We start from the raw sequence: 24388 nt of genomic DNA, 5'->3' as shown, positions 1-24388 counted from the left end.
ACGGATGTGAAAGGATCCAATGTTAACCTATTGGACCGTTCACATGCGTCCGTTGGTACGGATACGTTCCGTATGTTCCGGTCCCCAGACCTAAAAAATGCTGCAGGCCCTAATTTTCCAGACCGCTCTCCTCAATAGAACGGAATGGGAAAAAAATGCTATTGCATTGGGGGCAATGGGAATGGAGCGTTGCTTCACACTAGGGGGTGGGGGAATGTGGGGACACGAACCTGAGTGGCGGGAGGGTGAGGGTGGGTGCAGCAGCCGGGGCGGATGGTGAGCGAGGGTGAACCGGGCCTAATATGAACCTAAGGCCGGCGGTAGAGGCATCCGTCGTCTTCCATGTCATGTGACTAGTGACATGATGCACTGTGTAGTCACAGCGCAAGAAGAGGAAGCATCTACCGCTGACTTTAGGTATGTATTTTACCAAGTATTTTACGGCAAACTGAGTGAAAACCAATCCAGTGTGCACAAAGCCATGCAGATTCGGTGACGCGGAGACCAGATCCCGCTTACCTTATCTGTTTGGCTCATTATTTCCAATGTGAACCGGGCCTTATTTAAATTTCGATTACGAGTAGCTACTCATAGTGTACAACAATAGTCACAAACACCTTTCAGCTGCTTCATTCACACCACCATGTGCATACATGTACACGGTTGTTAGGGGCTGTTTTGAATGGGTTTGAAAGAAGCAACCGTACTACTCCCCAGCTAATCTTTAGTTCACCCAACAACCAAATGACCAATTAACAATTAGATACGCTTAACTGAACATAGTCAGGCTTGTTTACAGCCAGAAAGGTCGAGAATAAAACACAGTATAAAAAAGTTCCCACAAGACACTAATCTATGATCAAAGGAAACGCCAGAAGGCATGAGAAAAAGTTGATGAAATATAAACATCAGCCGGGTAGGAGCTATTTTCTAGAATGGCAAAATTGCAGTGAACCACAGAGAGAGCAAAATAATTCCCTGTAGACTTACACAATGTCAGGATTGATAGGGTTACCTCTGCAGTGGGCAGCGGTGCGGCAGCCGCTCCCGCGTCTGACGTCACCGCGGATCTCAGGCATCCTCTTCCGATAGAGCAGGTCTCTCCAGGGTGCATCAAAGCAGAGCAGCGCACGCGCGCACCAGGAGACAGGACCTTTATGCATTGAGGAGGCGGGCCAGCTGACCTGCCGGTCAACTGACAGCATTGGATTGGTTCTCGCCGCCGATTGGTTGGAATCCACGGGGCGGAACTTTCTGAATGTCCTTTTGTATTTAAGGCCTGAGCCATCAGTGGCTCGTTGTCTGCTGTTGCTGAAACTTTGCAGTGAAAGCTCTCAGACCTTAGTCAGATCCATGTGTGTTTGATCCGGCAGGACCCCGGGGATTCACACTTAGACTAGGAAAAAACATATAATTGTATTTATTTATGTGTATGACTCTTTGCCTGAACCAATGATTACTCTTACTGCCTCTCGAATCTGTACCTTGCCAATCTGATCTGGCGCCGACCTCGGCCCGACCTCCACTCTGATCTAGTTTTTTGATTCTGTACCTTTGCTCATCTGATTGTTGTAGACTTTGGCTTGTATTTAGACTACGTATTTTCCTGACATTACTGTACCGCTACCTGACCGACTTGTTACCGACATTGCCTGTACGACCACTCTTTCCAGTGATAGTCCCTACAGACAAGGGCTATCATCTAGGAGTACTCCATCATTTACTGTGCACAGTAAAACACGTGTGATCACACTCTGAATAAAATGCTGACTATTGTTCTGATATAGCTACTCTGTTCAGATTTACGATCTGCTGGTGCCCCTACACCAGCAGATCGTTACACACACCAAGTTGCCTCTCTTGCAGGGATATTGAACATTTAATCCAGAGTAGCGGTATAGCTGATTCCCTAACACTTCTTGCCTGAAAACACTTGACTGAAATATTCTGAAGTGATCCTTGAATCCGAGGAGTATTTCTAGATATACAGGGCTTTATAAGGTTGAGAGCAAAATCCTGGGGTTTATGAAGTAGACTACTGAAGCTGCCAAAGGAGCCATTTTTACTGATTACTCTGAAATGGTCTTGTTATTTTTAGTTCACATTCTATAAAAACAGAATGGTGTGTGCTAATAAAGCACCATGTATGTCAGAGTTGTTTCCCTGCTAATATTCCTCTGAGGTAAAGACAACTCTCTGTTTGGTACAGTTACAACGGAGTGTGAGAACACTCAAAGCAAATGGCTTACGGCGGCCATTTTGCCCTCTGAACCATAATTTATTAGCGGTGAATACCATGTGAAAGTCAGTTTCCTCTCTGTGCAGCCTACACACAGCACCAACATACTTAAAGAGGAACTCCAGTCAAAATAATGTAATACAAAAAGTGCTTCATTTTATGTATAAATGATTTAGTCGGTGTTTGCCCATTGTAAAATCTTTCCTCTCCCTGATTTAAATTCTGACATTTATCACATGGTGAGATTTTTACAGCTGGCAGGTGATGTCAGTGGAAGGAGAGGCTGCTTGCTTTTTTGGCAGTTGGAAACCGCTGTAAAAAGTAAAACAGCAGTTATTTCCCACAATGCAATGAGGTTCACAGACAGGAAGAGGGGTTTCACCACAATATCAGCCATTCATAGCCCCCTGATGATCCGTTTGTGAAAAGGAATAGATTTCTCATGTAAAATATCAGCTACTGATTGGGATAAAGTTCAATTATTGGTCACGGTTTCTCTTTAAATTCAGGTCCTATTGGCAGCAGTCATGTGGGTGGAGTAAGGGACAATGGTGGTCTGGGCCACATCTCCTCTCATAGGCCACTGTAGAGAAGATAGAGGATGTGTGTCTTTGACCTAAGATGAAGTGGAAGGGGAGACAGGAGAGGTCAGGTGACCAACACCACCATTATTGTCCCTAAATTTAGGTATTCCCAGTCTCTTTTACTCAATTTGCCACTGCAGTTTATTTGGGTGAGTTTGAGGTGTACCTAACCTGTGGGTTGATTTCTAGGAAAAGACACAGTACATTCATATTGCGTTTTTCTCCTGGCAGACTCAAAGCACCCGAGCTGCAGCCACTAGTGCAAGCTATATAGGCAGTAGAAGTGTTAGGGAGTCTTGCTGAATAAGTGCTGGCTTAAAGAGACTCTGAAGCGAGAATAAATCTTGCTTCAGAGCTCATAGTTAGCAGGGGCATGTGTGCCCCTGCTAAACGCCGCTATCCCGCGGCTAAACGGGGGTCCCTTCACCCCCAAACCCACCCTCACAAGCGTTGGTTGTATATTTGGTCGCTCCTGGAGGCAGGGCTAACGGCTGCAGCCCTGCCTCCAGTCACGTCTATCAGTGGCGCATCGCCGCCTCTCCCCCGCCCCTCTCAGTGAAGGAAGACTGAGAGGGGCGGGGGAGAGGCGGAGATACGCGCTGACAGACGCGAGTGGGGCAGGGCTGCGGCGGTTAGCCCTGCCCCAACCAGGAAGCGCTCCCCCGCTGCACCGAGGGGATTTGGGGATCAGCGACCCCCGTTAAGCCGCGGGGTAGCTGCGGTTTAGCAGGGGCACACATGCCCCTGCTATCTATGAGGTCTGTAGCGAGATTTATTCTCGCTTCAGACTCTCTTTAATGAACAAGAAAAATAAACCAGACAGTGCTTGAATGATGAACACCACCATGGCCACAAGCACCACGATTAATGCCCATGTGAAATGGTACCAAAACATAAGGACACATCATTGTCTGAAACGCGTCAGCCATTTTGTCTGTCCTGTTTAGCTTATAAATAAAAGGAATGGAAGTTTTATTGGAGCCATTGGAGAGTTGCAGATTCCTTCTGACAGTCTGTGCATTTTCCCTTTAGAAGAGGCCTTTTCTTGCACCTACAGAGCATGTATGGGTTATGAGCGGTGTCCAGGGCCTGATTTCTGGGAAGGCCAGTAAGGCCTGGGTGTTGAGCGGCAGCTGGCCATGGGGCGGCTGGACATGGAGGAAGAATGACTGCATATGGAAGAAGAGGCTGCAAATGGAATACAAAGGTTGCAACACAAGGAGATAGGCAACTGCTGCCCAAGGGAGCTGTACAGAACTGAAGGGGCTGCTGTGTATGAAGGCTAGACATGGAAGAGGGGGCTGCACAAGGAATAGGAGGGGGTTCTGCTACCCAAAGAACCTGTATAGAAATTAAGGAGGCTGCTGTATATGAAGGTTAGACATGGAAGAGGGGGCTGCACAAGGAATAGGAGGGGGGTGCTGCTGCCCAAATAACCTGTATAGAAATTAAAGAGGCTGCTGTACATGGATGTTAGACATGGAAGAGGGGGCTGCACAAGGAATAGGAGGGGATGCTGCACATGGCAGGGAAGCTGCAAGTTGGCCCAAGGGCAGAAAAAGTATACTTTGACCTTAGCGGTGTCACCCTCTTTGACTTGCGGTACTGAGCTGTAGCTTGCATTATTCCCCCCCTTAAAAATGGCATCTACAAATACCCCAGCCACACACACAGACGCACGTCTAACATTCGCTGTTGTGTCTTTCATCCTGAACTTATTCCCCGTTGCTAATCCATTTAATGGTACACGTTCCTTTATACTACAGCGCGGGGAACGCAGAATTAATTTAACTACATAATTTAATTTTATGCCGCAACGTGAGCTCACCCAGACAACGATCTGATTCGGGTCACGGGACGCCGCAACTATTTCCACCGCCATTTCCTCTTCAAACGCGGAGACGACGATTTCAATCTACCGTCTTCACAAGGCGGAGGAGAAGGAACCTTTATTAAAAACGCAGATGATGTATTACATTATTTGATAGGGGGCCGCGTAGCATGTGAAACCCATGCTGGGAGATGGAATCATCTTCCGATAAAGGGATATTCCCCCGTGAAGGCAGGAGTAGGCCTATTAATTACATGGCATGACAAGACAAAAGGAGTTATAGGAGAGAAGAAATCACTGTGGCATTTATTATCAACTACAGCAAAGTGTAAGAAAAAACTGTATGGATGGGAGACAAGAAAAGATCGGCACTAGAGGAGTAGATAGAATGTTGAGGGTGTCAAATGCAGTACTGTGCCAAGCAGAGTCAATTGTGAAAAAGAGAGCAAAATAGAGTCCTGGCATGAAAAGCATGTCACCATTATTCCATCCTCAACATACAAGACAGCGGTTGCAAAGTGTATAGCCTAACATCCTGTTTCGCAGGATACCCTGCTTCGTCGGAGGCAAAAACAATATACTGGGATATTGGGGTATTATGTTTTTGGCTGACAAAGCAGGGTATTCGGCGAAACAGGCTATACATTAGGCAGCCGCTTTATTGTATGTTGAGGTCGCTCCCTCAAAACTCATTTTTTCTGACACGCATATGCTCTGACTTACCATAGTCCATTCGCCCTTCAACCTCTCAAGTTTTACTCCATACTAGATAACCTAAACAGGTACTGTGCCTGTATGTATACCGCATACTTCCCCACCTCTCGTTTCCCCCCATACCTTTAGATTGTAAGCTCAGAAGGGCTCTCTAACCCTTTTGTGTCTTGGAAGTTGTTATTCAAGTCCAGGGGCGTAGCAATAGGGAGTGCAGAGCTACCGACCGCAACGGGGCCCTTGGGTTAGAGTGACCCCCAAGGGACCCACCCTCAAACACAGTATTAGCTCTTTATTGGTCCTATGCTGATAATGTTCACTTCTATACAAACACAGACACAGAACAAACAAACACAGAACACTTATTTTGCGCTTTTCTCCTGACGGACTCAAAGCGGACACCTAGAGGACACGTTCTATAGGCAGTAGCAGTGTAAGGGAGACTTGCCTAAGGTCTCCTACTGAATAGGTGCTGACTTACTGAACAGGCAGAGCCGAGATTCGAACCCAGGTCTCCTGTGTCAGAGGCAGAGCCCTTAACCATTACACTACCCAGCCACTATAGATGATTAGAATAGCAGTGATCATGAACACACTGTTTCCCATCCCCTTCTTGCACCTCTGACTCTGTGGTTGTCCTTCGTTGGTTTTGGTGTGGTATACAGTATATTATGTATAGAGTGCTTGGGGGGCCCCAATGCAAAACTTGCACCGGGGCCCACAGCTTCTTAGCTACGCCACTGTTCATGTCATAGCTTGCACTCTGTTATACCTGTTATTCATCATTGTAACCCCCAGTTCTGTCTGTAGTACCAGTGTCCATTTAATGAATATAATTGTCTGTATCATTATGCACCCCTTTTTTGTTTTCCTACTTTGTACAGCACCACGGCGTACGCTGGTACTTTATAAAACAATAATAATAATAAATAAAGGTGACATGCATTTCATGCCTGCTGGTGCCCAGACTCTAGTTTGCTCTCTTTGTCTGTACGAAAAAAAATCTGATTTACTAAAAAGGAAAACTGTAGTGAGAGGGATGTGGAGGCTGCCATACTTATTTCCCTTTAAGCAATACCAGTTGCCTGGCTATCCTGCTGATCCTCTGCCTCTAATACTTTTAGCCACAGACCCTGAACAAGCATGCAGCAGATCAGGCGTTTCTGACATTATTGTCAGATCTGACAAGATTAGCTGCATGCTTGTTTCTGGTGTGTGATTCAGACACTACTGCAGCTAAATAGACCAGTGGGCCGCCGGTCAACTTGTATTGTTTAAAAGGAAATACCGTAAATATAGCAGCCACCATATACCTCTCAAGAAATGATTGATCATCATCTTGTAAAAAAACAGACAGCAACAACTGTCATTATCTATAAACACACCCAGTAATTAGGTGATAGGGTAAAAGGTTGAAAGATTATTGAAAAAGTTCTCAATAAAACCAAAGAAGCCATCATGCCATAACCATTACCAAATATGTGGGCCGCACAACAGCAACAAGAGGTGGGACTCATCCTGTACCCCAAAATGAATTACAAAAATATAAAACAACTGTTTCTTTACTGTATGTAAATAAAAACACAAAAAGGCATCAGCTCAACATAACCAACCATACATGTATTTCAGTTAATGAAATACATCTTTAACATTACTTTTTAACATTTACTTTTCCTTGCTTATAATCCTCAGTTATACTGTATAAAAAATATTTTGTCTATAAAATTGTAAATCAGCCACACAGTTGTTAAAAAAATCTTCTGCTGATAAGTTTTCAAGGATGCATATTCTAAAAACATATATATCATAATTGTTATTTTCTTTATTCAATGCTAAATGACATTTTATGAAATTCATCCATAGGATAACCAACATTTTTCTTTATAGTAAGGCTAGCAATGCAACCATGCTTAAAGTGGTACAAAACTCAGCATTTGTAGCAGAGCAGCATTTAAACAGTTAAACACAGCACCTTGTTCTTCAGTGGAAAGTTCCTTTTTTCAATGGGCAGCTTCTAGCCCATTGAAAAAAATCCCAGGTGATAACATTATCTTTTGTTTACATTCCTTCATCAGATACATTTAGTAAACATTAAGGTGGCCATACACCCGGTGACTTGGCAGCCGGTCAACTACCCGATTCGATTATTATAACCGAATTGGATGAAAATCAGTGCTGCCGAGTGCATGCCCGACCGACAAAGCGATCAATTTCGGGACAAAAATTGGTTGCATTGTCGATCGCTCATGCCGCAAGATGTCGGGCTGAAGTTGGTTGGTCGGGTGTGCGGCGATACGGCGGACGATTTCAGAACGAGCGATGAAACACCCGCCGCTGTCACTGCAATCTATAAATGAGCCCCACCTTTGTACATTTATACATTACCGGTCCTGCAGCAGCCTCCTGCAGGACAGGTAATGTATAAATGCACACACTGGGGGACACATTTATACATTGGGGGGCAGCGGATTCTCAGCCGATTCCCTGAAGATTTCATGCTGAAATCGGACGTGAATCGGCCTGTAGTGTATGGGCAGCTTCGACAAAGAAACAAATTTATCTCTAATTAGTGATGTCGCGAACCTCCGATTTTCGGTTCGCGAACCTCCGCGGAAAGTTCAGTTCGCGAAAAAGTTTGCGAACCGCAATACACTTCAATGGGGAGGCGAACTTCAAAATTTACCAACATTTCTTCTGGCTAGAAAAATAATTGAAGACATGTTTCAAGGCTTCTAATACCTCCCTCCACCCTCCTCCCCTTCTACTTATTCCCTCCTACCGGAGGGAGAAGGGGCTCATCTGCCAGGGAATTCCAGTATTTCATAAGCCAGCTTACATACCGTGGCTGGGGATTGAACCCAGGTCTCAGTATATGGTAGATAACTAACATATCCATTATACCACCAACACTACTAGCTGAAACTAGCCTAGCATGTACCATTTATGCTCAATCCAAAAGAAAAATTAGACAAGACAAATAACATTTATATCACACTTTTCTCCTGGCAGACTCAAAGCACCAGAGCTGCAGCCACTAGGGCATGCTCTATAGGCAGTAGCAGTGTTAGGGAGACTTGTCAAATGTCTCCTACTGAATAGGTGCTGGCTTACTGAGCAGACAGAGCCGAGATTCGAACCCTGGTCTCCTGTGTCAGAGGCAGAGCCCTTAACCATTACACTATCCATTACACTGGATCCATTACACTGCTTAAAGAGACACTGAAGCGAAAAAAAAAAATATATGATATAATGAATTGGTTGTGTACTATGAATAATTACTAGAAGATTAGCAGCAAAGAAAATATTCTCATATTTTTATTTTCAGGTATATAGTGTTTTTTCTAACATTGCATCATTCTCTAATATGTGCAGATTACACAACACTCAGCATTCAAAATGATTCTTTCAGAGCAGTCTGTGAACTAATGACCTCTCCTATGGCAGAGGAAAAGTAAAAAATTAACTAACAGTTGAGATAATAAAAGTCAGATAACAGCCCTCTCCACGATTATGAAAGTCGTAGAGCTTAATGGCTTTGTTGTATAGAGATAACAACTGGAGTTTCTTAAATCTTCCTGTACTGGAAACCATTAGACTGATGTATCTGATCTTAATGTTTTATTTCTTAGCTGTACTACACATACAAATCATAATATCATAATTTTTTTTCGCTTCAGTGTCTCTTTAAGGATATGTAGACAATATTACTTGTGCACAAATTCAAATATGGTAATTGTATGGGTAATAAAAAGTGGAAAACACATCTTTATTGAATGTCATGTCAGAGTTTTAGCCCACTGTAAGGGCTCTTTTACACTACACACAATTCAGATGCGATTTTAAATGTAATTACGATTTTTGAAGCAATCAAAAAAAAGTCCTTTATGCCGCGTTTTTCTTCTTGTGTTGCTAGCAGCCAATGATAATCGCAAATCGGAATCGCAAATCAGAATCGCAAATCAGAATTGGGATTTGCAGTGTAAAAGACGCCTTGAATAGCACAAAAATACCCCAAAAAGCCTACACATAAGAAGAACATTTAGTCGGCATCCTACCTCCAGAAAGTGCTCGGCCTGTTGCTCTCGGTCCAGCTTTCGCGACGTCGTGGTAACGAGACCTGGATGAAAACAAAAGAGATGCAGTTTGATTTTTGTGAGCATCAGAAAGTTTGTTAAATCATTTGAGTGTGTTTTAATACCACGCTCGGTGCCTCTGAGATCAATGCAAAGCCTTATTGCAATCATTCATAGGAGGGTAGAAGCTGCTGCGGTAAATTATTCAGTGTTTAGCTACAGACAGATGCAAATGCCGCTCTGCTTTCCAATAAACTTTGATTAGATTAGTTGCATATATAAAGCAGAACTGAAGTCAAATAAAGAGAGCGCTCCAGCTTGTAGTAACAATTCCTATCTGGCTGGATAGAGTAATGGTTATAAGGGCTCTGCCTCTGACACAGGAGACCTGTTCAGTAAGCCAGTGCCTATTCAGTAAGGAGTTCTTGGGCTAGACTCCCTAACACAGCAACTGCCTACTGGGTGCGAACTAGTGGCTGCAGCTCAAGTGCTTTGAATCCACCAAGAGAAAAGCACAATATAAATGTTATTTGTCGTGTACCTCTTCAAACTTCAAAAGGAAATGTGGGCACCCGCGGCTAATGGACAATTTGAGCGCTGCTGTCACGATCGCTTCTGCAGCATTTACTGCTGGCTGCAGTGGTATTGCAATCCAAGCAGTTCTGATGTCATTACATGTCATTACATGCATTTGCTTGCATAGTTTGGTTTGCACTCAAACTAGTTGCTGATTCCATCTGCAGTGGCTCTGCAGGTCTGGCCAGCTCAGGATTGAATGATTACCATTCACCTGTGTGGGAATCTGCATGTTCACCCGCAGCCCATTTTTCCTCGCGCCTCTATTTCATGCATGCCTTCAAACCACATGATTACAAAGGGATTACACTGGGAGTCCCATTCCAGATCCACATTCAGATCCATGTTCTTTGAGCATCCGTGTGGATGCTCAAGCGCTTGTTTTGATTTGCTCTTGATTAGCCAATGAAAAATAATACACTCTTAAAATACCAATCTTCTACTACTTAACTGATATAGTGGAATATCAGTAATATTCTCAATGACCTAACCTCTCCCTACTCTCACAAAGAACCATGGTGTCTAACCTTAACCACGCCCCCCTTCCGATAGGCAACTAACCTGAACCCCCACAGGAGCCTAACTTCAACCCCCCCCCCCCATAGAGCTGCAATCTATGGCAGCACTGTACTGTGGACAGCCGTGTGACACGGCTGTCCCCCTGGGCGGCAGGGAAGCGATCCGCTGTCATAGGCTGAAGTCTATGACAGCCTATTGCGCTGATTGGCTGGCGGGGGGGGGGGGGGGGGGGGGGGTTTAGAAGAAGAAATTTATTATTAAATTAAACAAATATTTGTGAAAAAAATAAACATTGGGGGAGCAATCACAGCCCACCAACAGAAAGCTCTGTTGGTGGGCAGAAAAGGGGGGGAATCACTTGTGTGTTGAGTTGCACGGCCCTGCAGCGAGGTCTTAAAGCTGCTGCAGTGGCCTATTTTATAAAAAATAGCCTGGTCACTAGGGGGGTTTAAAACCGTGGTCGTTAAGTGGTTAAGGGAAGTCTGAAGCAAGAAAAAAAACAGACCAGATACTCACCAACTATAAGGTGAGGAAAGACTATGGGTTCAGTAGAGCGTTCCCGTTCCTCTCCTGGTCCCGTCGTGACTGCGCTGTATCCCCCCGTCTCACACGCTCTCGGAGTACGGAGCCGCCCGTCTTCAGAAGCACTTGGGCTCCTGAAGACTTCCGAAAGCCTCCCGCGGCAGGAGATTTGATCCGGAGATCCAGCCCTGGAACGCAGGGACCGTGAGAGGAACGAGAAGGCTCATTGGGACCCAGAGCCTCTCCTCTCCTTAGGTACAGTAAGTATCTTTTTTGTTTTGTTTTTAAATCAACTTTACATTGACTTTAACCCCTCTTACTTTAACCTTCCTCCCACCAAACCGGGCGGGTACCCATATTTTTCACACTCCATTTAGCTGTTCCCCGCAGTTGGGCTTCGTTGAAACTACGGGTCAAATTATAGTTTAATCCAGATCAATATCAATGTATTTCATTGATCATTTCAATCCTTAATTACGACTCATGCAAAAAAAGACGCTTTATTAAACCTGATTAAACCCAGTAATTGGATATTCATCGAGTCAAACTTTAAAATTACCAACAGGTCGATGATATAACTGCAGCTTGATTAACAAACACGCGGCATTTAAGAGATTCTATTCATAAAGCGATGGAGCTTTTTCTGATTGCTTTCATGTGCGGAAGGTAATTGCAGCGAGACTTCAGTTTTCTGACAATGATCTCTTCTGAAAAGCTGGAAGTAACTGCGGGGCAAGCTGTCCACGCAATAAACTCCCAGCGCTGAAAAACGGAAATGTCAGGAGTTAATGTTCCAACTGCATTTACTTAGTCTTCATAATTCCTATTCTCGGACTGTGTTCTATAAAAAAAAGTCTTCAGAAATAAGAAAGAAGGATATAATTATTAACATGAGATTGCGACGGAATTAAAAGGTCAACGCGTGTCTTATCCGGAAACCACCAGCCAGTGGGGACTGTCACCCGTAAAAACCAAACAGCGCCGGCTCCAATGCGCTCTACTGGAGACGGTGAATTTACTCTACAGGAATTTTCTTTAAGTGGAACTAAATTTAGAATTTCCTCTCTGCTCTGAAAGATTAGTCACAACAGGACAACATTTATAGGCAAATTGATTAACTTCAATACAATTTATGTAATCCTATGGGTTGGCGAAACGGAGCGCTCCGATCAACAGGGACAAGGCCGCTCCCACTGACATGTTTCGCCAGCTCCTTGTGTACTTTGTCAGTGTGCTTAGCACAGTGATTGTCCAGTCTCTTTATACCCTTACTTCTGCTGTACCTTAATTCCTCACTATTGTCAAGACAATCAGGGACACTGTCTCCATCCACATTTCCTCAAATTGTTATTTGTATTTTGCATATAGCGAGCAGAGAACTCAGGCTGATAGATATAAACACATTCCATAGCGACACACCAGGCTACTATTGCCGCACACCATGCATCGCCAATCATCAGCATAGTGCCAACACATGTGGGTTGGAAGATTGGCAAGAAAGTGTGCAAAATGTTGTTTGCACTTTAAAGGGACACTTAAAAGTCAAACAAAAAAATGAGTTTTACTCACCCAGGGCTTCCAATAGCCCCCTGCAGCTGTCCGGTGACCTCGCCGTCTTCCTCAGATCCTCCTGGCCCCGCCGGCAGCCACTTCCTGTTTCGGTGACAGGAGCTGACAGGCTGGGGACACTAGTGATTCTTCGCGTTCCCAGACACATTAGCACCCTCTATGCTGCTATATGGTATATGATATATGCTATAGCAGCATAGATGGCGCTATTGTGGCCAGGAACGCGAAGAATCACTCGCGTCCCCAGCCTGTCAGCTCCTGTCACCGAAACAGGAAGTGGCTGCTGGCGGGGCCAGGAAGATCGGAGGGAGACGGCGAGGGCACCGGACAGCTGCAGGGGGCTATTGGAAGCCTCAGGTGAGGTAAACTCATTTTTTTTAACTTAAGTGTCCCTTTAAGGAGAATGCACAAGAAAGCATGTGACATTTGAGAGGATGACCGGTTTATAAGCCTCCAAATGCCTAGCTGTGTTCATGTAATTACATCACACTTCTGCTCCTTGCTTTAGCTTACACAGGAAGCAGAAACGAAACATGATCAGGCACATGACTGCAACCTGCCAATCAGAGACTTGTTACAAAACAATCACATGATCAAACTGACCACACAAATCTACATAGCTCAGAGTAAGGGCTCGTTCACATCTGCTGCGCTGAAAAACGTGTGAAAGCGCGTGGTAAAAAACGCATGCACTTGTGCACGCTTTAGTGTGCGTTTCTGTGCGTTGGGCTGCGCTTCTTTAAAGCACGTATTGCTTGTTGTACCAGCAGCAGTTGTCAATAAAACTTTGTTTTTGTATGTAAATGTATTTTTTTCTCCAATTAGGGGTAAAAAACGCATGCGCTTCTATGCGCTTGTACGCGCTTCTATGCGCTAAAAAAGCGCACCCATTCACTTGCATTGATGTGCGCTTTCCAGCTCAACGCACAGAAAGGCATGCAACACTACGTTTCTGTAACGCTGCTCAGCGCAGCGCATAGATGTGAACCAGCTACATTTAGTTACATGGGAAAATAAATACCTTGCTGATCGCACAGGGCAGTGCGCTGTAAAAAGCGCACAGAAACGGCCCTGATGTGAACGAGGCCTAAGGTACGAATAAAGATAATCAGGACAAGATACAATACAGAAGCAGAGTTTCACTAGACAGGTGGCCTCAGCCTTAAAGAGGAACTCCAGTGAAAATAATGTATTAGAAAAAGTGCTTCATTTTTACAATAATTATGTGTAAATGATTTAGTCAGCTTTTCCTCATTGTAAAATCTTTCCTCTCCCTGATTTACCTTCAGACATTTATCACATGGTGACATTTCTACTGCTGGCAGGTGATGCCACTGGAAGGAGATGCTGCTTGCTTTTTTGGCAGTTGGAAACAGCTGTTATTTCCCACAATCCAACAAGACTCCCACAGTGTGATGCCAGGACTTCAGTGCTGTGAGGCGCTGACATCACACTGTGGGAGGGTTTTCACCACAATATCAGCCATACAGAGCCCCCTGATGATCGGTTTGAGAAAATAAATAGATTTCTCATGGGAAAGGAGGGGGGGGGGGGGGGGGGGAGTCAGCTACTGATTTAGATGAAATTCAATTCTTGGTTACGGTTTCTCTTTAAGGGGGGAAAAAGTGAGGGGGTGGCATGGAGTGAGTTCAACAGATTGACAGCAGAGGCAAAAAAGGGATTCCTGTGCCTTGAAGATCTGGTGGAGATGGCCTGAAACCTCCGGCCTGATGATAGCCGACTGATAAAAGCGGTGGCCAGGGTATGCAATATGCTTATCACCGACCATCAACAATAATGATCACGCCAGGGAGGTTAGACGGCGAGCGCCTCTGAGGGACAGTTAGTGACATGAATGATTTTGTGTGCTGTGGGAAATGTCAGCATAATATAAATTAATAATCGTAATATAGCCAGATGTCCGGCTCAGTATTGCTTCCGTAGCCACTTTGCTCGCAAGCGTCTTACTGTAAACGATCGTCCCTATATTGCCTTTTAATTACACACATATTTTCCGCTTCTAAATTAAGCAACAAAGTTGGTTTGAAAGCTGCTATGTGCGGTACAGAGCAGAGCAGATGGCGCGGCTCCCTGTGCCAGAGAATAATCATCGACTTTAGCTGGTGCTGAGTGTGTACATCGGAGAAAAGGTTCTCTTTCTGTTACGTCTTACATATTGATTACCGCAGGAGGGAAACGCTCTACTTAGCAATACCGACAGGAACATTCCTGACAGACGCAACTGGTGCCCGCTCTCGCATTATAGTCTTCACAGCCACTAAAGCAGACCTGCTCCGACCGGGATTTCAAGAGCTAAAAAAAGGCTACAGCCTCCAAAAGAAATGACAAATACACCTCTGTGTTTCTTAACCTGCACAGAGAGCACTTGAGCGAGATTTCAAAAGATACCCTCTGTGCTATGTCAATATTTATTAAAGTGAACCTCCGGACTAAAAATCTACTCAGCAGAACTGAAAAGGCTTGGTGTTTCTTTAACAGTTTCACAGCATCAGAACTTTGTTTTTCTTACCAAAGCATCATTTTTTAGCTGTGTTTTTAGCTAAGCTCCACCCATCAAAGAAAACTGCCCGGGCTTTTTTTGCCCTGATGCTGTGCAAAGCATGATGGGATTTGCTATGTTGTTATTCATGTTGCCTAGCAACTGGGAGAGGTGCTCAGGACACAGGACAGTTGGAACTGTGTCTCATGCTCCCTGTCACCTCCTTTCAACCAAAAAGATGGCTGCCCTCATGAAATCAAACATTTGCCTGTTCTTTTAAAATAGGGTGGGTAAGAGATTATATTATTACCTATCTATTGTAATTAACATAACTAATGTAACTTAATGACAGTATGTTTGTTTAGGCTGAAGAGCTATAACCAAGGATTGAACTACATCCCAATCAGATGATGCCCTCTTTCCTATGAGAAATCTCCACCTTTTCTCAAATAGGAGGGTCTGTATGGCTGATATTGGCCTCAATTCACTAACCGTATCTCCTGTCTTTAATAACATTTCTAGAGTTATCACCATGGTGATAAGGCATGTAGTATTTAGGAAACATTTTACCTCAGGCAAACCTAAAGTTAACTCTTCTGTCTAAGTTAATTCTTCAATCCTTAAAATAACTTCAGCATTTAACTTTAGGCTGCATTTCCACTTGTGCGGTGCGAATCGCCGCGGTAAAAATTTGCATGCGGATGCGAAATTCGCATGCGGGTCCATGCGAATTTTCATGCAAATTCGCACGCGAATTCGCATGGATGACGATGTATGCGAATTTAACCATGGCACTGCTGGTGTGCTTTTCCATTGTTTCTATGCGAATTCGCATGAAAATTCGCATGAAAATTCGCATACCCAAACCTCATGCGAATTTCCTATTAAATACATTGTATGCGATTCGCATAGCGGTATGCGGTATGCGAATTCTGATGGCTCTGCCATGCGAATTTTTTCTGCACAGAAAAACGCAAAGGAATCCTGACAAGTGGAAACAGTCCCATTCACTTGTATTGCTATGCGAATTTGCATGCGAAAAACGCATGCGAATTCGCGATAGTGGAAATGAGCCCTAAAGAAGTTAAACACAGGCTGTTAATTAACTCCGTGTGAAAATAACTACAGAGGAGGTAACTTAAAGGGACTCCGAGCAGTGCAGAAACTATGGAAAGATGCATATCATTTTAAAGCTCTCTTTCTCCTCTTTCCAATGATATATAAACCGCCAACCTACGCCTTTTAGTTTTCGCTAGTTTCGCGATTGAAATTGCCGCGGCCACAATTTCAATCGCGAAAATAAAGAAAACTAAAAGGCGTAGAGCGACGATTTAGGTGTCGCCAGAAAGAGGAGAAAGAGAGCTTTAAAATGATATCCATCTTTCCATAGTTACTTATATTACACAGGACGACACTTTCCCCAGTGTCAGCAGCTCCATTCAGCAGAAAAAGTCGTCCTGTGTAATACAAGTAACTATGGAAAGATGGATATCATTTTAAAGCTCTCTTTCTCCTCTTTCTGGCGACACCTAAATCGTTGCCCTACACCTTTTAGTTTTCTTTATTTTCGCGATTGAAATCGCGGCCGCGGCAATTTCAATCGCGAAAATAGCAAAAACTAAAAGGGGTAGGGCAGCGGTTTATATATCATCGGAAAGAGGAGAAAGAGAGCTTTAAGATGATATGCATCTTTCCATAGTTTCTGCACTGCTCGGAGTCCCTTTAAGGAATGAAGAGGTAAGATAACTCTGTCACTGTGTGGTGGGCGGCAAGTTTACTCTTGCCTTATTACCTCCAGCATGATCTAAGTGAATTGAGGCAATTGTGGTGAAACAACTTCCACAGTGTGTGTGATGTCATGACCTAGGTCCTGACAGTTTTCTGTCTGTAAACCTTGTTTTATTGTGGGAAAGAACGGTTTAAAACTACCAAGCAACCAGTATCTCCCTCTGTGCATATGCAAATCTATAACAAAAACAACCTTTTAGCCTATCACAATGTTGGTGTGGTGCTGTCTAATTTTTTTCTTGTCTGCTAGTAGAAAAGATGATTACGTGCAGGCTGAATGTGGATCAAACAACGTGGACAAATTACATGGCAAATATCAATCATTTCTTAATCTCTCTTCTGTTTTTAACTTCTCACTTCAAAGAGGAACTGTAGTGACTTTGTAGGACGAGATCCCCGCACTTTGATTGGCCCAAGAGGCTGCTTGTCACTTGACAGGCAGCCTATCGGGCAAAAGTTAGGGGACCTCGTCCTACAAAGCCACTGGACCCGACAGGGTCCAGGGTGGGACAATTGGAGTGGCCGTTAGTTTTGAGGGGGGCGAATCAACCCCCAAGTCAGCTAGCTAATTGTACAAGCTGCTAGTCGGTATTTCCCCTGTCTGGCTCTAGGGGAAATTGCTGAAACCAAAGAGAAGCTGAAGACGTGTCTGACACTTCTGGTGCCCGGCGGATCAACTGTATACACATCAGCATGGCAGCAGGGACATGAGCCCTATTGTCCCAGTTTGAAACATATTGTATGGCTCTCACGGAATTACATTTTAAAATATGTGGGGTTTATGGCTCTCTCAGTCAAAAAGGATTCTGACCCCTGCTATAGACCCTGAACAAGCATGCCACATATCAGTTGTTTCTGACTGAAGTCTGACTAGATTAGTTGCATGCGTGCTTCAGGCATGTGATTCCAGACACTACTGTCTTGGCCAACAAAATGGCTGCAGACGGTGCTGGCAACAATGTGCGGAGTGCATCTAATGCAGAATAATGCTGCAGCACACCCCTCCCACTGGCTGCTGGGAAATAAGACATTATGGCTCGGTGTGTCTAATCCCAGCCATTGCCACAATGATTTACATGTCTGTTTTGCTGCTTCATCATTTCAATCATTGGCGTCTCCTCTCAGCCTTGCTGTAAAGTCTACAAAGGCTGGAAGCGCAGGCAGGAGGCTGAGCCACTGTCACAGAGACAGCTCCGTATTTCAAGTCCTGTCAGCGCGCTCACACTTGTGAACTGTAATAGCTGCTGGCACATGGGCTCTCATCTGCTTTATTAGCAAGCTGTCAGGACATGGGAACTCTCAGCAACAACAGTGTCACAGCCAGTTTGGGTGGAATATAAGATAAATGAAGTATTTTACACAAGGACGGCGGAATATAACCAACGCGCAGTTTAAAAGATAGCTCTGGCTGTGGATTATTCACTTTAAAGGACAATTGAAGCAAGAGGGATATGGAGGCTGCCATATTTATTTCCTTCTAAGCAATACCAGTTGCCTGGCAGTCCAGCTGATCCTCTGCTTCTAATACGTTTAGCCATAGACCCCTGAACAAGCATGCAGCAGATCAGGCATTTCTGACATTATTGTCAGATCTGACAAGATTAGCTGCATGCTTGTTTCAGGTGTTATTCAGATACTACTGCAGCCAAATAGATCAGCAGGGCTGCCAGGCAACTGGTTGCCTGTCAGTCCTGCTGATCTTTCTGGCCTCATAGTGTCTGGAATCACACACCTGAAACAAGCATGCAACAAATCCAGTCAGACTTCAGTCAGAAATGCCTGATCTGCATGCTTCTTCAGGGTCTATGGCTAAAAGACTAAAGGTGGCCACTAATTGTCCAATTTGCAGCGAAAAATTGTTAGATCGATCAGAAATTCTGATCGGATTGGTTGTAAATAATCTATGTTGATTGGCACAATCGATTACAAACGTCCAATTGGATTTTCATCAAATCAAAATTTGGATTTTCTTGTTGGTTGTGATAGATAGGAAGCAAAGATTGGTTCGTTGATGGTTTAGTGAACGATTTTTCTTCCGATCTGAATTTTCTGATCGCTCTAGCGATTTTTCACTAGAAATTGGATTGTTAGTGGCCACGTTTAGAGACAGAGGATCAGTAGGACGGCCAGGAAATGTGCATTGATACAAAATTAATTAAATATGGCAGCCTCCATATCCCTGTCACTTGAGGTTCCCTAAACCTAAATGCTGTAATTTCTATTTGGGCGGTGTGCTGATTACACATGTTGCTATGGTAACATTCTCACACTAATTGTGTACGCACAGTATGGCAGTAGTGTAGCGCACGCTACATTACTCTCGTACCTCACGTACACTGTTTACGCGCGTTGCTATGGTAACGTTCTTGTGCTATTGGCGCCACTAGAGTTACTAGGTTCAGTACAGGCCGGTAACATTGAAGTGTGATGTGCAATGTTAGCAACCTTTTCTGCATCAACTGCATTGTGCTGTGCATAATCTATGTATGTACATCTATTGCCAGATGCTAGAATGATGTATGTATATGCATGTAGATAGCACCAGCCCCTTCCGCGGCGCTTTACATAGTAGAAGACAAGTAGTGGGTAGCTCTATACCTGTACATATGCATACTAATAATGTGTCTCTAGCTGCCCTCCCCGGTGCACATGAAGCAGGCAGCGCTGAGATCTTGGCACACAATTGTCTCCCCTCATTTCAGATAAGAGCCCTTCCCTCCTATCTTCCTCAGGCAGCCTCACAAATCTGGTTCATCCTCCCGGAATGATTTCCTGCTGGTGAGGCTGCTGGAATCAGATCAGCAGTAAGTGTGTCAGTGTGCAATCTATACATAGATCCCCAATCCAGGGTGCGCCGAGCCCCAGACAGAGTGATAAATGATCCCCCTCATCCTCCAGCAAGTGTATAATTGCCTGCTGGGTGCGCAGTAAACATCTTCCCCTACAGACGGCAGAGAGGCTGCCCGCCACATAATAACATGTGTACGGAGGCAGGGCCAGCGCAGACTATTCATCTCTCCATTGTTCCCTTAATGTAAAAAACTTGTTATTTCACGCCTGGAACATTTCATGCGGCTCATGTTCCATTAATCAGAGTTCTGCGTCGCACGTTCCTTTAGATCTGTATTAAGGATTATTTCTTCCTTTATAGGGTATAGAAACAATAAATCATCACAGCTCCCGGTTTTTAGGACCGAAAAAGAGGGACAAAAACTCACATTAGTATTAGTGCACATCATGGTATTTTTTATTAGCCCCGTGTATTATTATTACTATTGCTACAATGACAACAATGATTGGTAAAGCGCTTTTCTCCTGTAGGACCCAAAGAGCATAAGCTTGTCTCAGATCAGTACATAGTGATGTGTACAGGAGGAAAAGTCATGTGATCATAAACAGGTGGCTTTTCAGTTTTGATTGGCAAGGCATTCCTCAGAGTAGGGGCAGCATGAAAGAATCACACCTTTCCTGATTAAGGGCCCTTTTCCACTAGCAGTCGCTAGCGTTCACGCTGAACGCAAGTGATTGCTGAATCGCAATTACTGGCGATTCCCCGAAGTTTGCGGCCGCGATTTTGCTATGCTATGCACTGCATAGCAAAATCGCGGCAAATATCGCTCCGCCGCGCGTTCGCGTTCCCGTAAAAAAAACGAAACGTAGTGGAAATGACCTACCGCGATTCCTATGTTAAAGAGCAAACCGTAGCGATTGTAAAATCGCTAGCGGTTTGCGTCTTTGCGATTCAGCCAGCGCAAACGCGCTGGTGGAAAAGGGCCCTTAGTCTCATCAATTAATTTGAGCTGTGCCAAAAATGTGTGAGGCCCTCAGCCCTCAATGACTGGAGTTTGACATCCCTGGGCTAAAGGAAGGGTGGATAAAGTTGGTCCATTAGGAAGATTGGTAAGGTTGGGCCAGGAGAAGGACAGGTAAGTTTAGGTCAGGGAAGACTATGTGTGGTCGGGCTAGAAGGGTGAGTAAGTTGGTCCATTAGGAAGATCGGTAAGGTTGGGCCAGGAGAAGGACAGGTATGTTTAGGTCAGGGAAGACTGTATGGTCGGGCTAGAAGGGTGAGTAAGTTGGTCCATGACAAGGTCGGGCAAGGTTGGCCCAGGAGACCGCTGTGAATGGTTAGGTTAGAATAGTTATGTTTGGAGTAGGAGAAGGCTTTGCATTGTTGTGCTAGATGGGAGAAATTGATAGGTTTGGACCAGCAGAAGGGTGGTTGGGCTAGAACAAGTGTTGGTAAAGTTGGGCCATGAGGAGCTTGGGTAAGGTTTGGCCAGGAGAAGGACAGGCAAGTTTGGGTCAAAGATGGCTATGCAAGTTTGGTCTAAAAGAAGGGTGGGTTAAGTTAGACCATTAGAAGTTTGGATAGGGTTGGGCACAGTAACATTCCTGAATATGTACCTAACAGCTGCTATATGATGATTTATTTGTTTTAAGACTCAACCTTAAAGAGCAACTCCAGTGAATATAATGGTTTTTACAACAATGTGTAAATGATTTAGTCAGTGTTTGTTCATTGTAAAATCTTTCCTCTCCCCGATTTACATTTTGACATTTATCACATGGTGACATTTCTACTGCTGGCAGGTGATGTCAGTGGAAGGAGATGCTGCTTGCTTTTTTGGCTGTTGGAAACAGCTGTAAACAGCTGTTATTTCCCACAATGCAACAAGGCTCCCACAGTGTGACGTCAGAACCATGGTCCTGACATCACACCGTGGGAGGGGTTTCACCACAATATCAGCCATACAGAGCCCCCTGATAATCCGTTTGTGAAAAGGAAAAGATTTCCCATGGGAAAGGTAGTATCAGCTACTGATTGGGATGAAGTTCAATTCTTGGTTACGTTTTCTCTTTAAAGCATGACCTTCTGCTGAAAGCTCATAGATTTATATAAGAAAATATTCAGTTCATCTTTTATCTCCTCTATAATATTGCGTTCAAATGACATTTGAGTGTGTTGCTCCTAGACATCCTATTTACTGAAACGCACCTCATTATAACAGGAGGCAGCCTCCATGTTCCCCATGTCTAACCAATCAGGTTTTAGCCCTGGACAGGTACACTTTAGGACCCTGCTGGGATATCCGCTAATAAAGCAAAACCTTTGTTACAGCAGTGCTGCTTTTGTTGAAGATTAACAACGATGGACCAAATTACCTGCTACTGTTAAATAAAAGGCAGACAGCTGAGCTAATTTATGTGTGTGATTCAACAGCTTCATAAATAGAATGAGAATTATATTTTCAGATCAATTAGTTGCCACCATGCTAAGCGGCGTGTAAATCAGGAGGTTACCAGCTACCATACAGAGTTAGTTAGTTACGGATGAAATATAGCAACGTTCTGCAGCTGCCATGGAAACAGGTTGGAAGGTATACATCAGAAACAGTCTTCATCCCTTTTGGCTTAATGATTTTTAATTATTTTTTGCAGACCTGTCCCATACTGCGTGAGAACCGAGGCGGAACAGACAATACAACTTTGGCTCGGTTTCTCTATGTTTTTACCTCACGCTCCAGTGGGAGGGATGGTCAATCATATGCAAATTGTATGCAGATTAGCAGACTGACGTGGACTTGAATGACGTGGTCACTAATGCAGGGAACAGACAATGCAATTTCCTGATGATAACTTCTCAAAATCGATCCCTTTCTCTATCGGAAACAGATTGGACATGTCAAAAGTATTTGCCTGATTTCGGTCGATCGGACGGAAAGAAGCATTTCAGATTCCCAGCATAAGACTCAGGCTGGGTGCACACATAACGTGAAAGGTCGCATTTTATGTCATGTGCAGGTTTTTTCGTGGGTTTTTGCTGCATTTTTCCTGCGTTTGTGTTAGCGTTTTTTTTACCGCAGAGGCGTTTTTCAAGTGTTTTGCGTGCATTTTAATGCATATGCGTTTCACTTATATAAAACGCATGTGTTATGTATGCGTTTTTCATGCGTTCTCCAATTGTGTTTTATGCGACAACAGGAAGTGGAAATACATCATGAAACAATTTTTTAAAGACAAAAACGCATATAAAAACACATGAAAAACGCATACCATTGCGTTTCCATTGCCTTTCATTATGTGCGTTTTTGATGCATTTTTGAATGTTATGCAACAAAACATGCGTTTTTAAAAACACAAACATTTTTTTATATGCCTACGGCCCATATACTTCCATTAGCGGCAAAACGCAGCATTTTCCGCAACACTAGCGTTTCTTCAATGTGTGCACCTAGTATCAATGGACACAGCCTGTAAAAGAAAAGAAAAACAGTTGAACTTACTAGGGCTTCTTGCAGCCCCTGTAGTCATTCCCTGCCCGCACTGTCCTCTTGATTCCCTCCAACCAGCAGCAGCAATCCTCTCTAAACTGGCCAACCACGCGTCTCCTAATTGTGCCCCCACACATGACAGTGTTCTGCGCATGTGCAGTACGGAAAAATCGATAATGCGCATGCGCAGAATGCTACCGACTCCGGGGTTGCTATCAGGGTGCACGTGGCACATGGCCGCACCTGCGCAGTACCCTCCAACCGGCTGCAACCAGTGAGCTTTGAATGGGTCGCCTCTGGAGAGTCTTGGAAGGATAGTGTGAGCACAAGATGACTGCAGGGGGCTGCAAGAAGCCCCAGATAAGTTCAACTGTTTTTTTTTTTTTTAAACGGCCTTAAGTATCCCTTTAAACTCCGTTGCATGATCTTGTACCTTGTTTGTCTCCCCATTTATCTATTTCTAAGTGTTGCATAATATGGTGACGCTTTTTAAATACAATAAATAATAATACTAATATTTGGTTCACAATGAGTTTATATAGGATCAGAATAACCTTAGAAAATCTACCCTTATGTACGTGAGATGGTCAAAGCTTTAAACATAGATTTTACCTTTAAAGGACCACTTCAGCGAAAAAGACAGAACCGACAGGTTTTGGACTAGTCCATCTCCTCATAGGGGATTGCCATGGTTTTCTTTGTTGTCAACAGCATTTCATGAAAGGCACGTGCTAAGTCTACCAAAATAGTGTGCAAGTGAGTAGGGAGGCTGGCTGGTATATTACTATTTTGGCAGTTACACCGCCGTTCAGGAAATGCTTTTGAAAACTAAGAAAACTCAGAGAATCCTCCATGAGGAGATAGACTGGTCCAACACCTGTTGGTTCTGTCAGATTTTAACTGCTTACTTTTTTTTGCTGGTCCATTAAAAACAAAACAAAATCACAATATAGGGTTCCAAAAACAGTCCTATTTAGGATTACTACTATACATACACTTGTTTATCTCGTCAGTTTATTTCACTTCAGTTCGCCCAATGCATATAAGATAGGCTAATAAGCTATTAATCTTATAAACAGAGAGGGAATCTCATCTCTTGAAGAATTTGTACTAGTTTATTGAAAAAAAGGTCTTTTATTCAAGCACATCAAATTGACAACGCGTTTCGCGGGTACTTGCCCACTTCCTCAGGTCAGTGAAA

The 24388-nt window shown here is 44.0% G+C and overlaps 1 protein-coding gene across 9 annotated transcripts in view; it reads right to left on the bottom strand.

Moving 5' to 3' along the window:
- FAT3 (FAT atypical cadherin 3) overlaps positions 1 to 24388 on the bottom strand; it is an 863405-nt gene that overhangs the window by 293027 nt on the left and 545990 nt on the right. For all 9 annotated transcript variants that reach the window (XM_068266799.1, XM_068266797.1, XM_068266801.1 and 6 more), the window contains one exon: positions 9421 to 9482. In XM_068266799.1, coding sequence (XP_068122900.1) covers positions 9421 to 9482 — 62 coding nt within the window. The remainder of the gene's footprint in view (positions 1 to 9420; positions 9483 to 24388) is intronic.

The sequence above is a fragment of the Hyperolius riggenbachi genome, chromosome 2 (genome assembly GCF_040937935.1).
Source record: "Hyperolius riggenbachi isolate aHypRig1 chromosome 2, aHypRig1.pri, whole genome shotgun sequence".
Taxonomy (NCBI): Eukaryota; Metazoa; Chordata; class Amphibia; order Anura; family Hyperoliidae; genus Hyperolius; species Hyperolius riggenbachi.
Note: the sequence above shows the minus strand (reverse complement) of the source record. Positions and strands in the feature narration are given on the sequence as shown.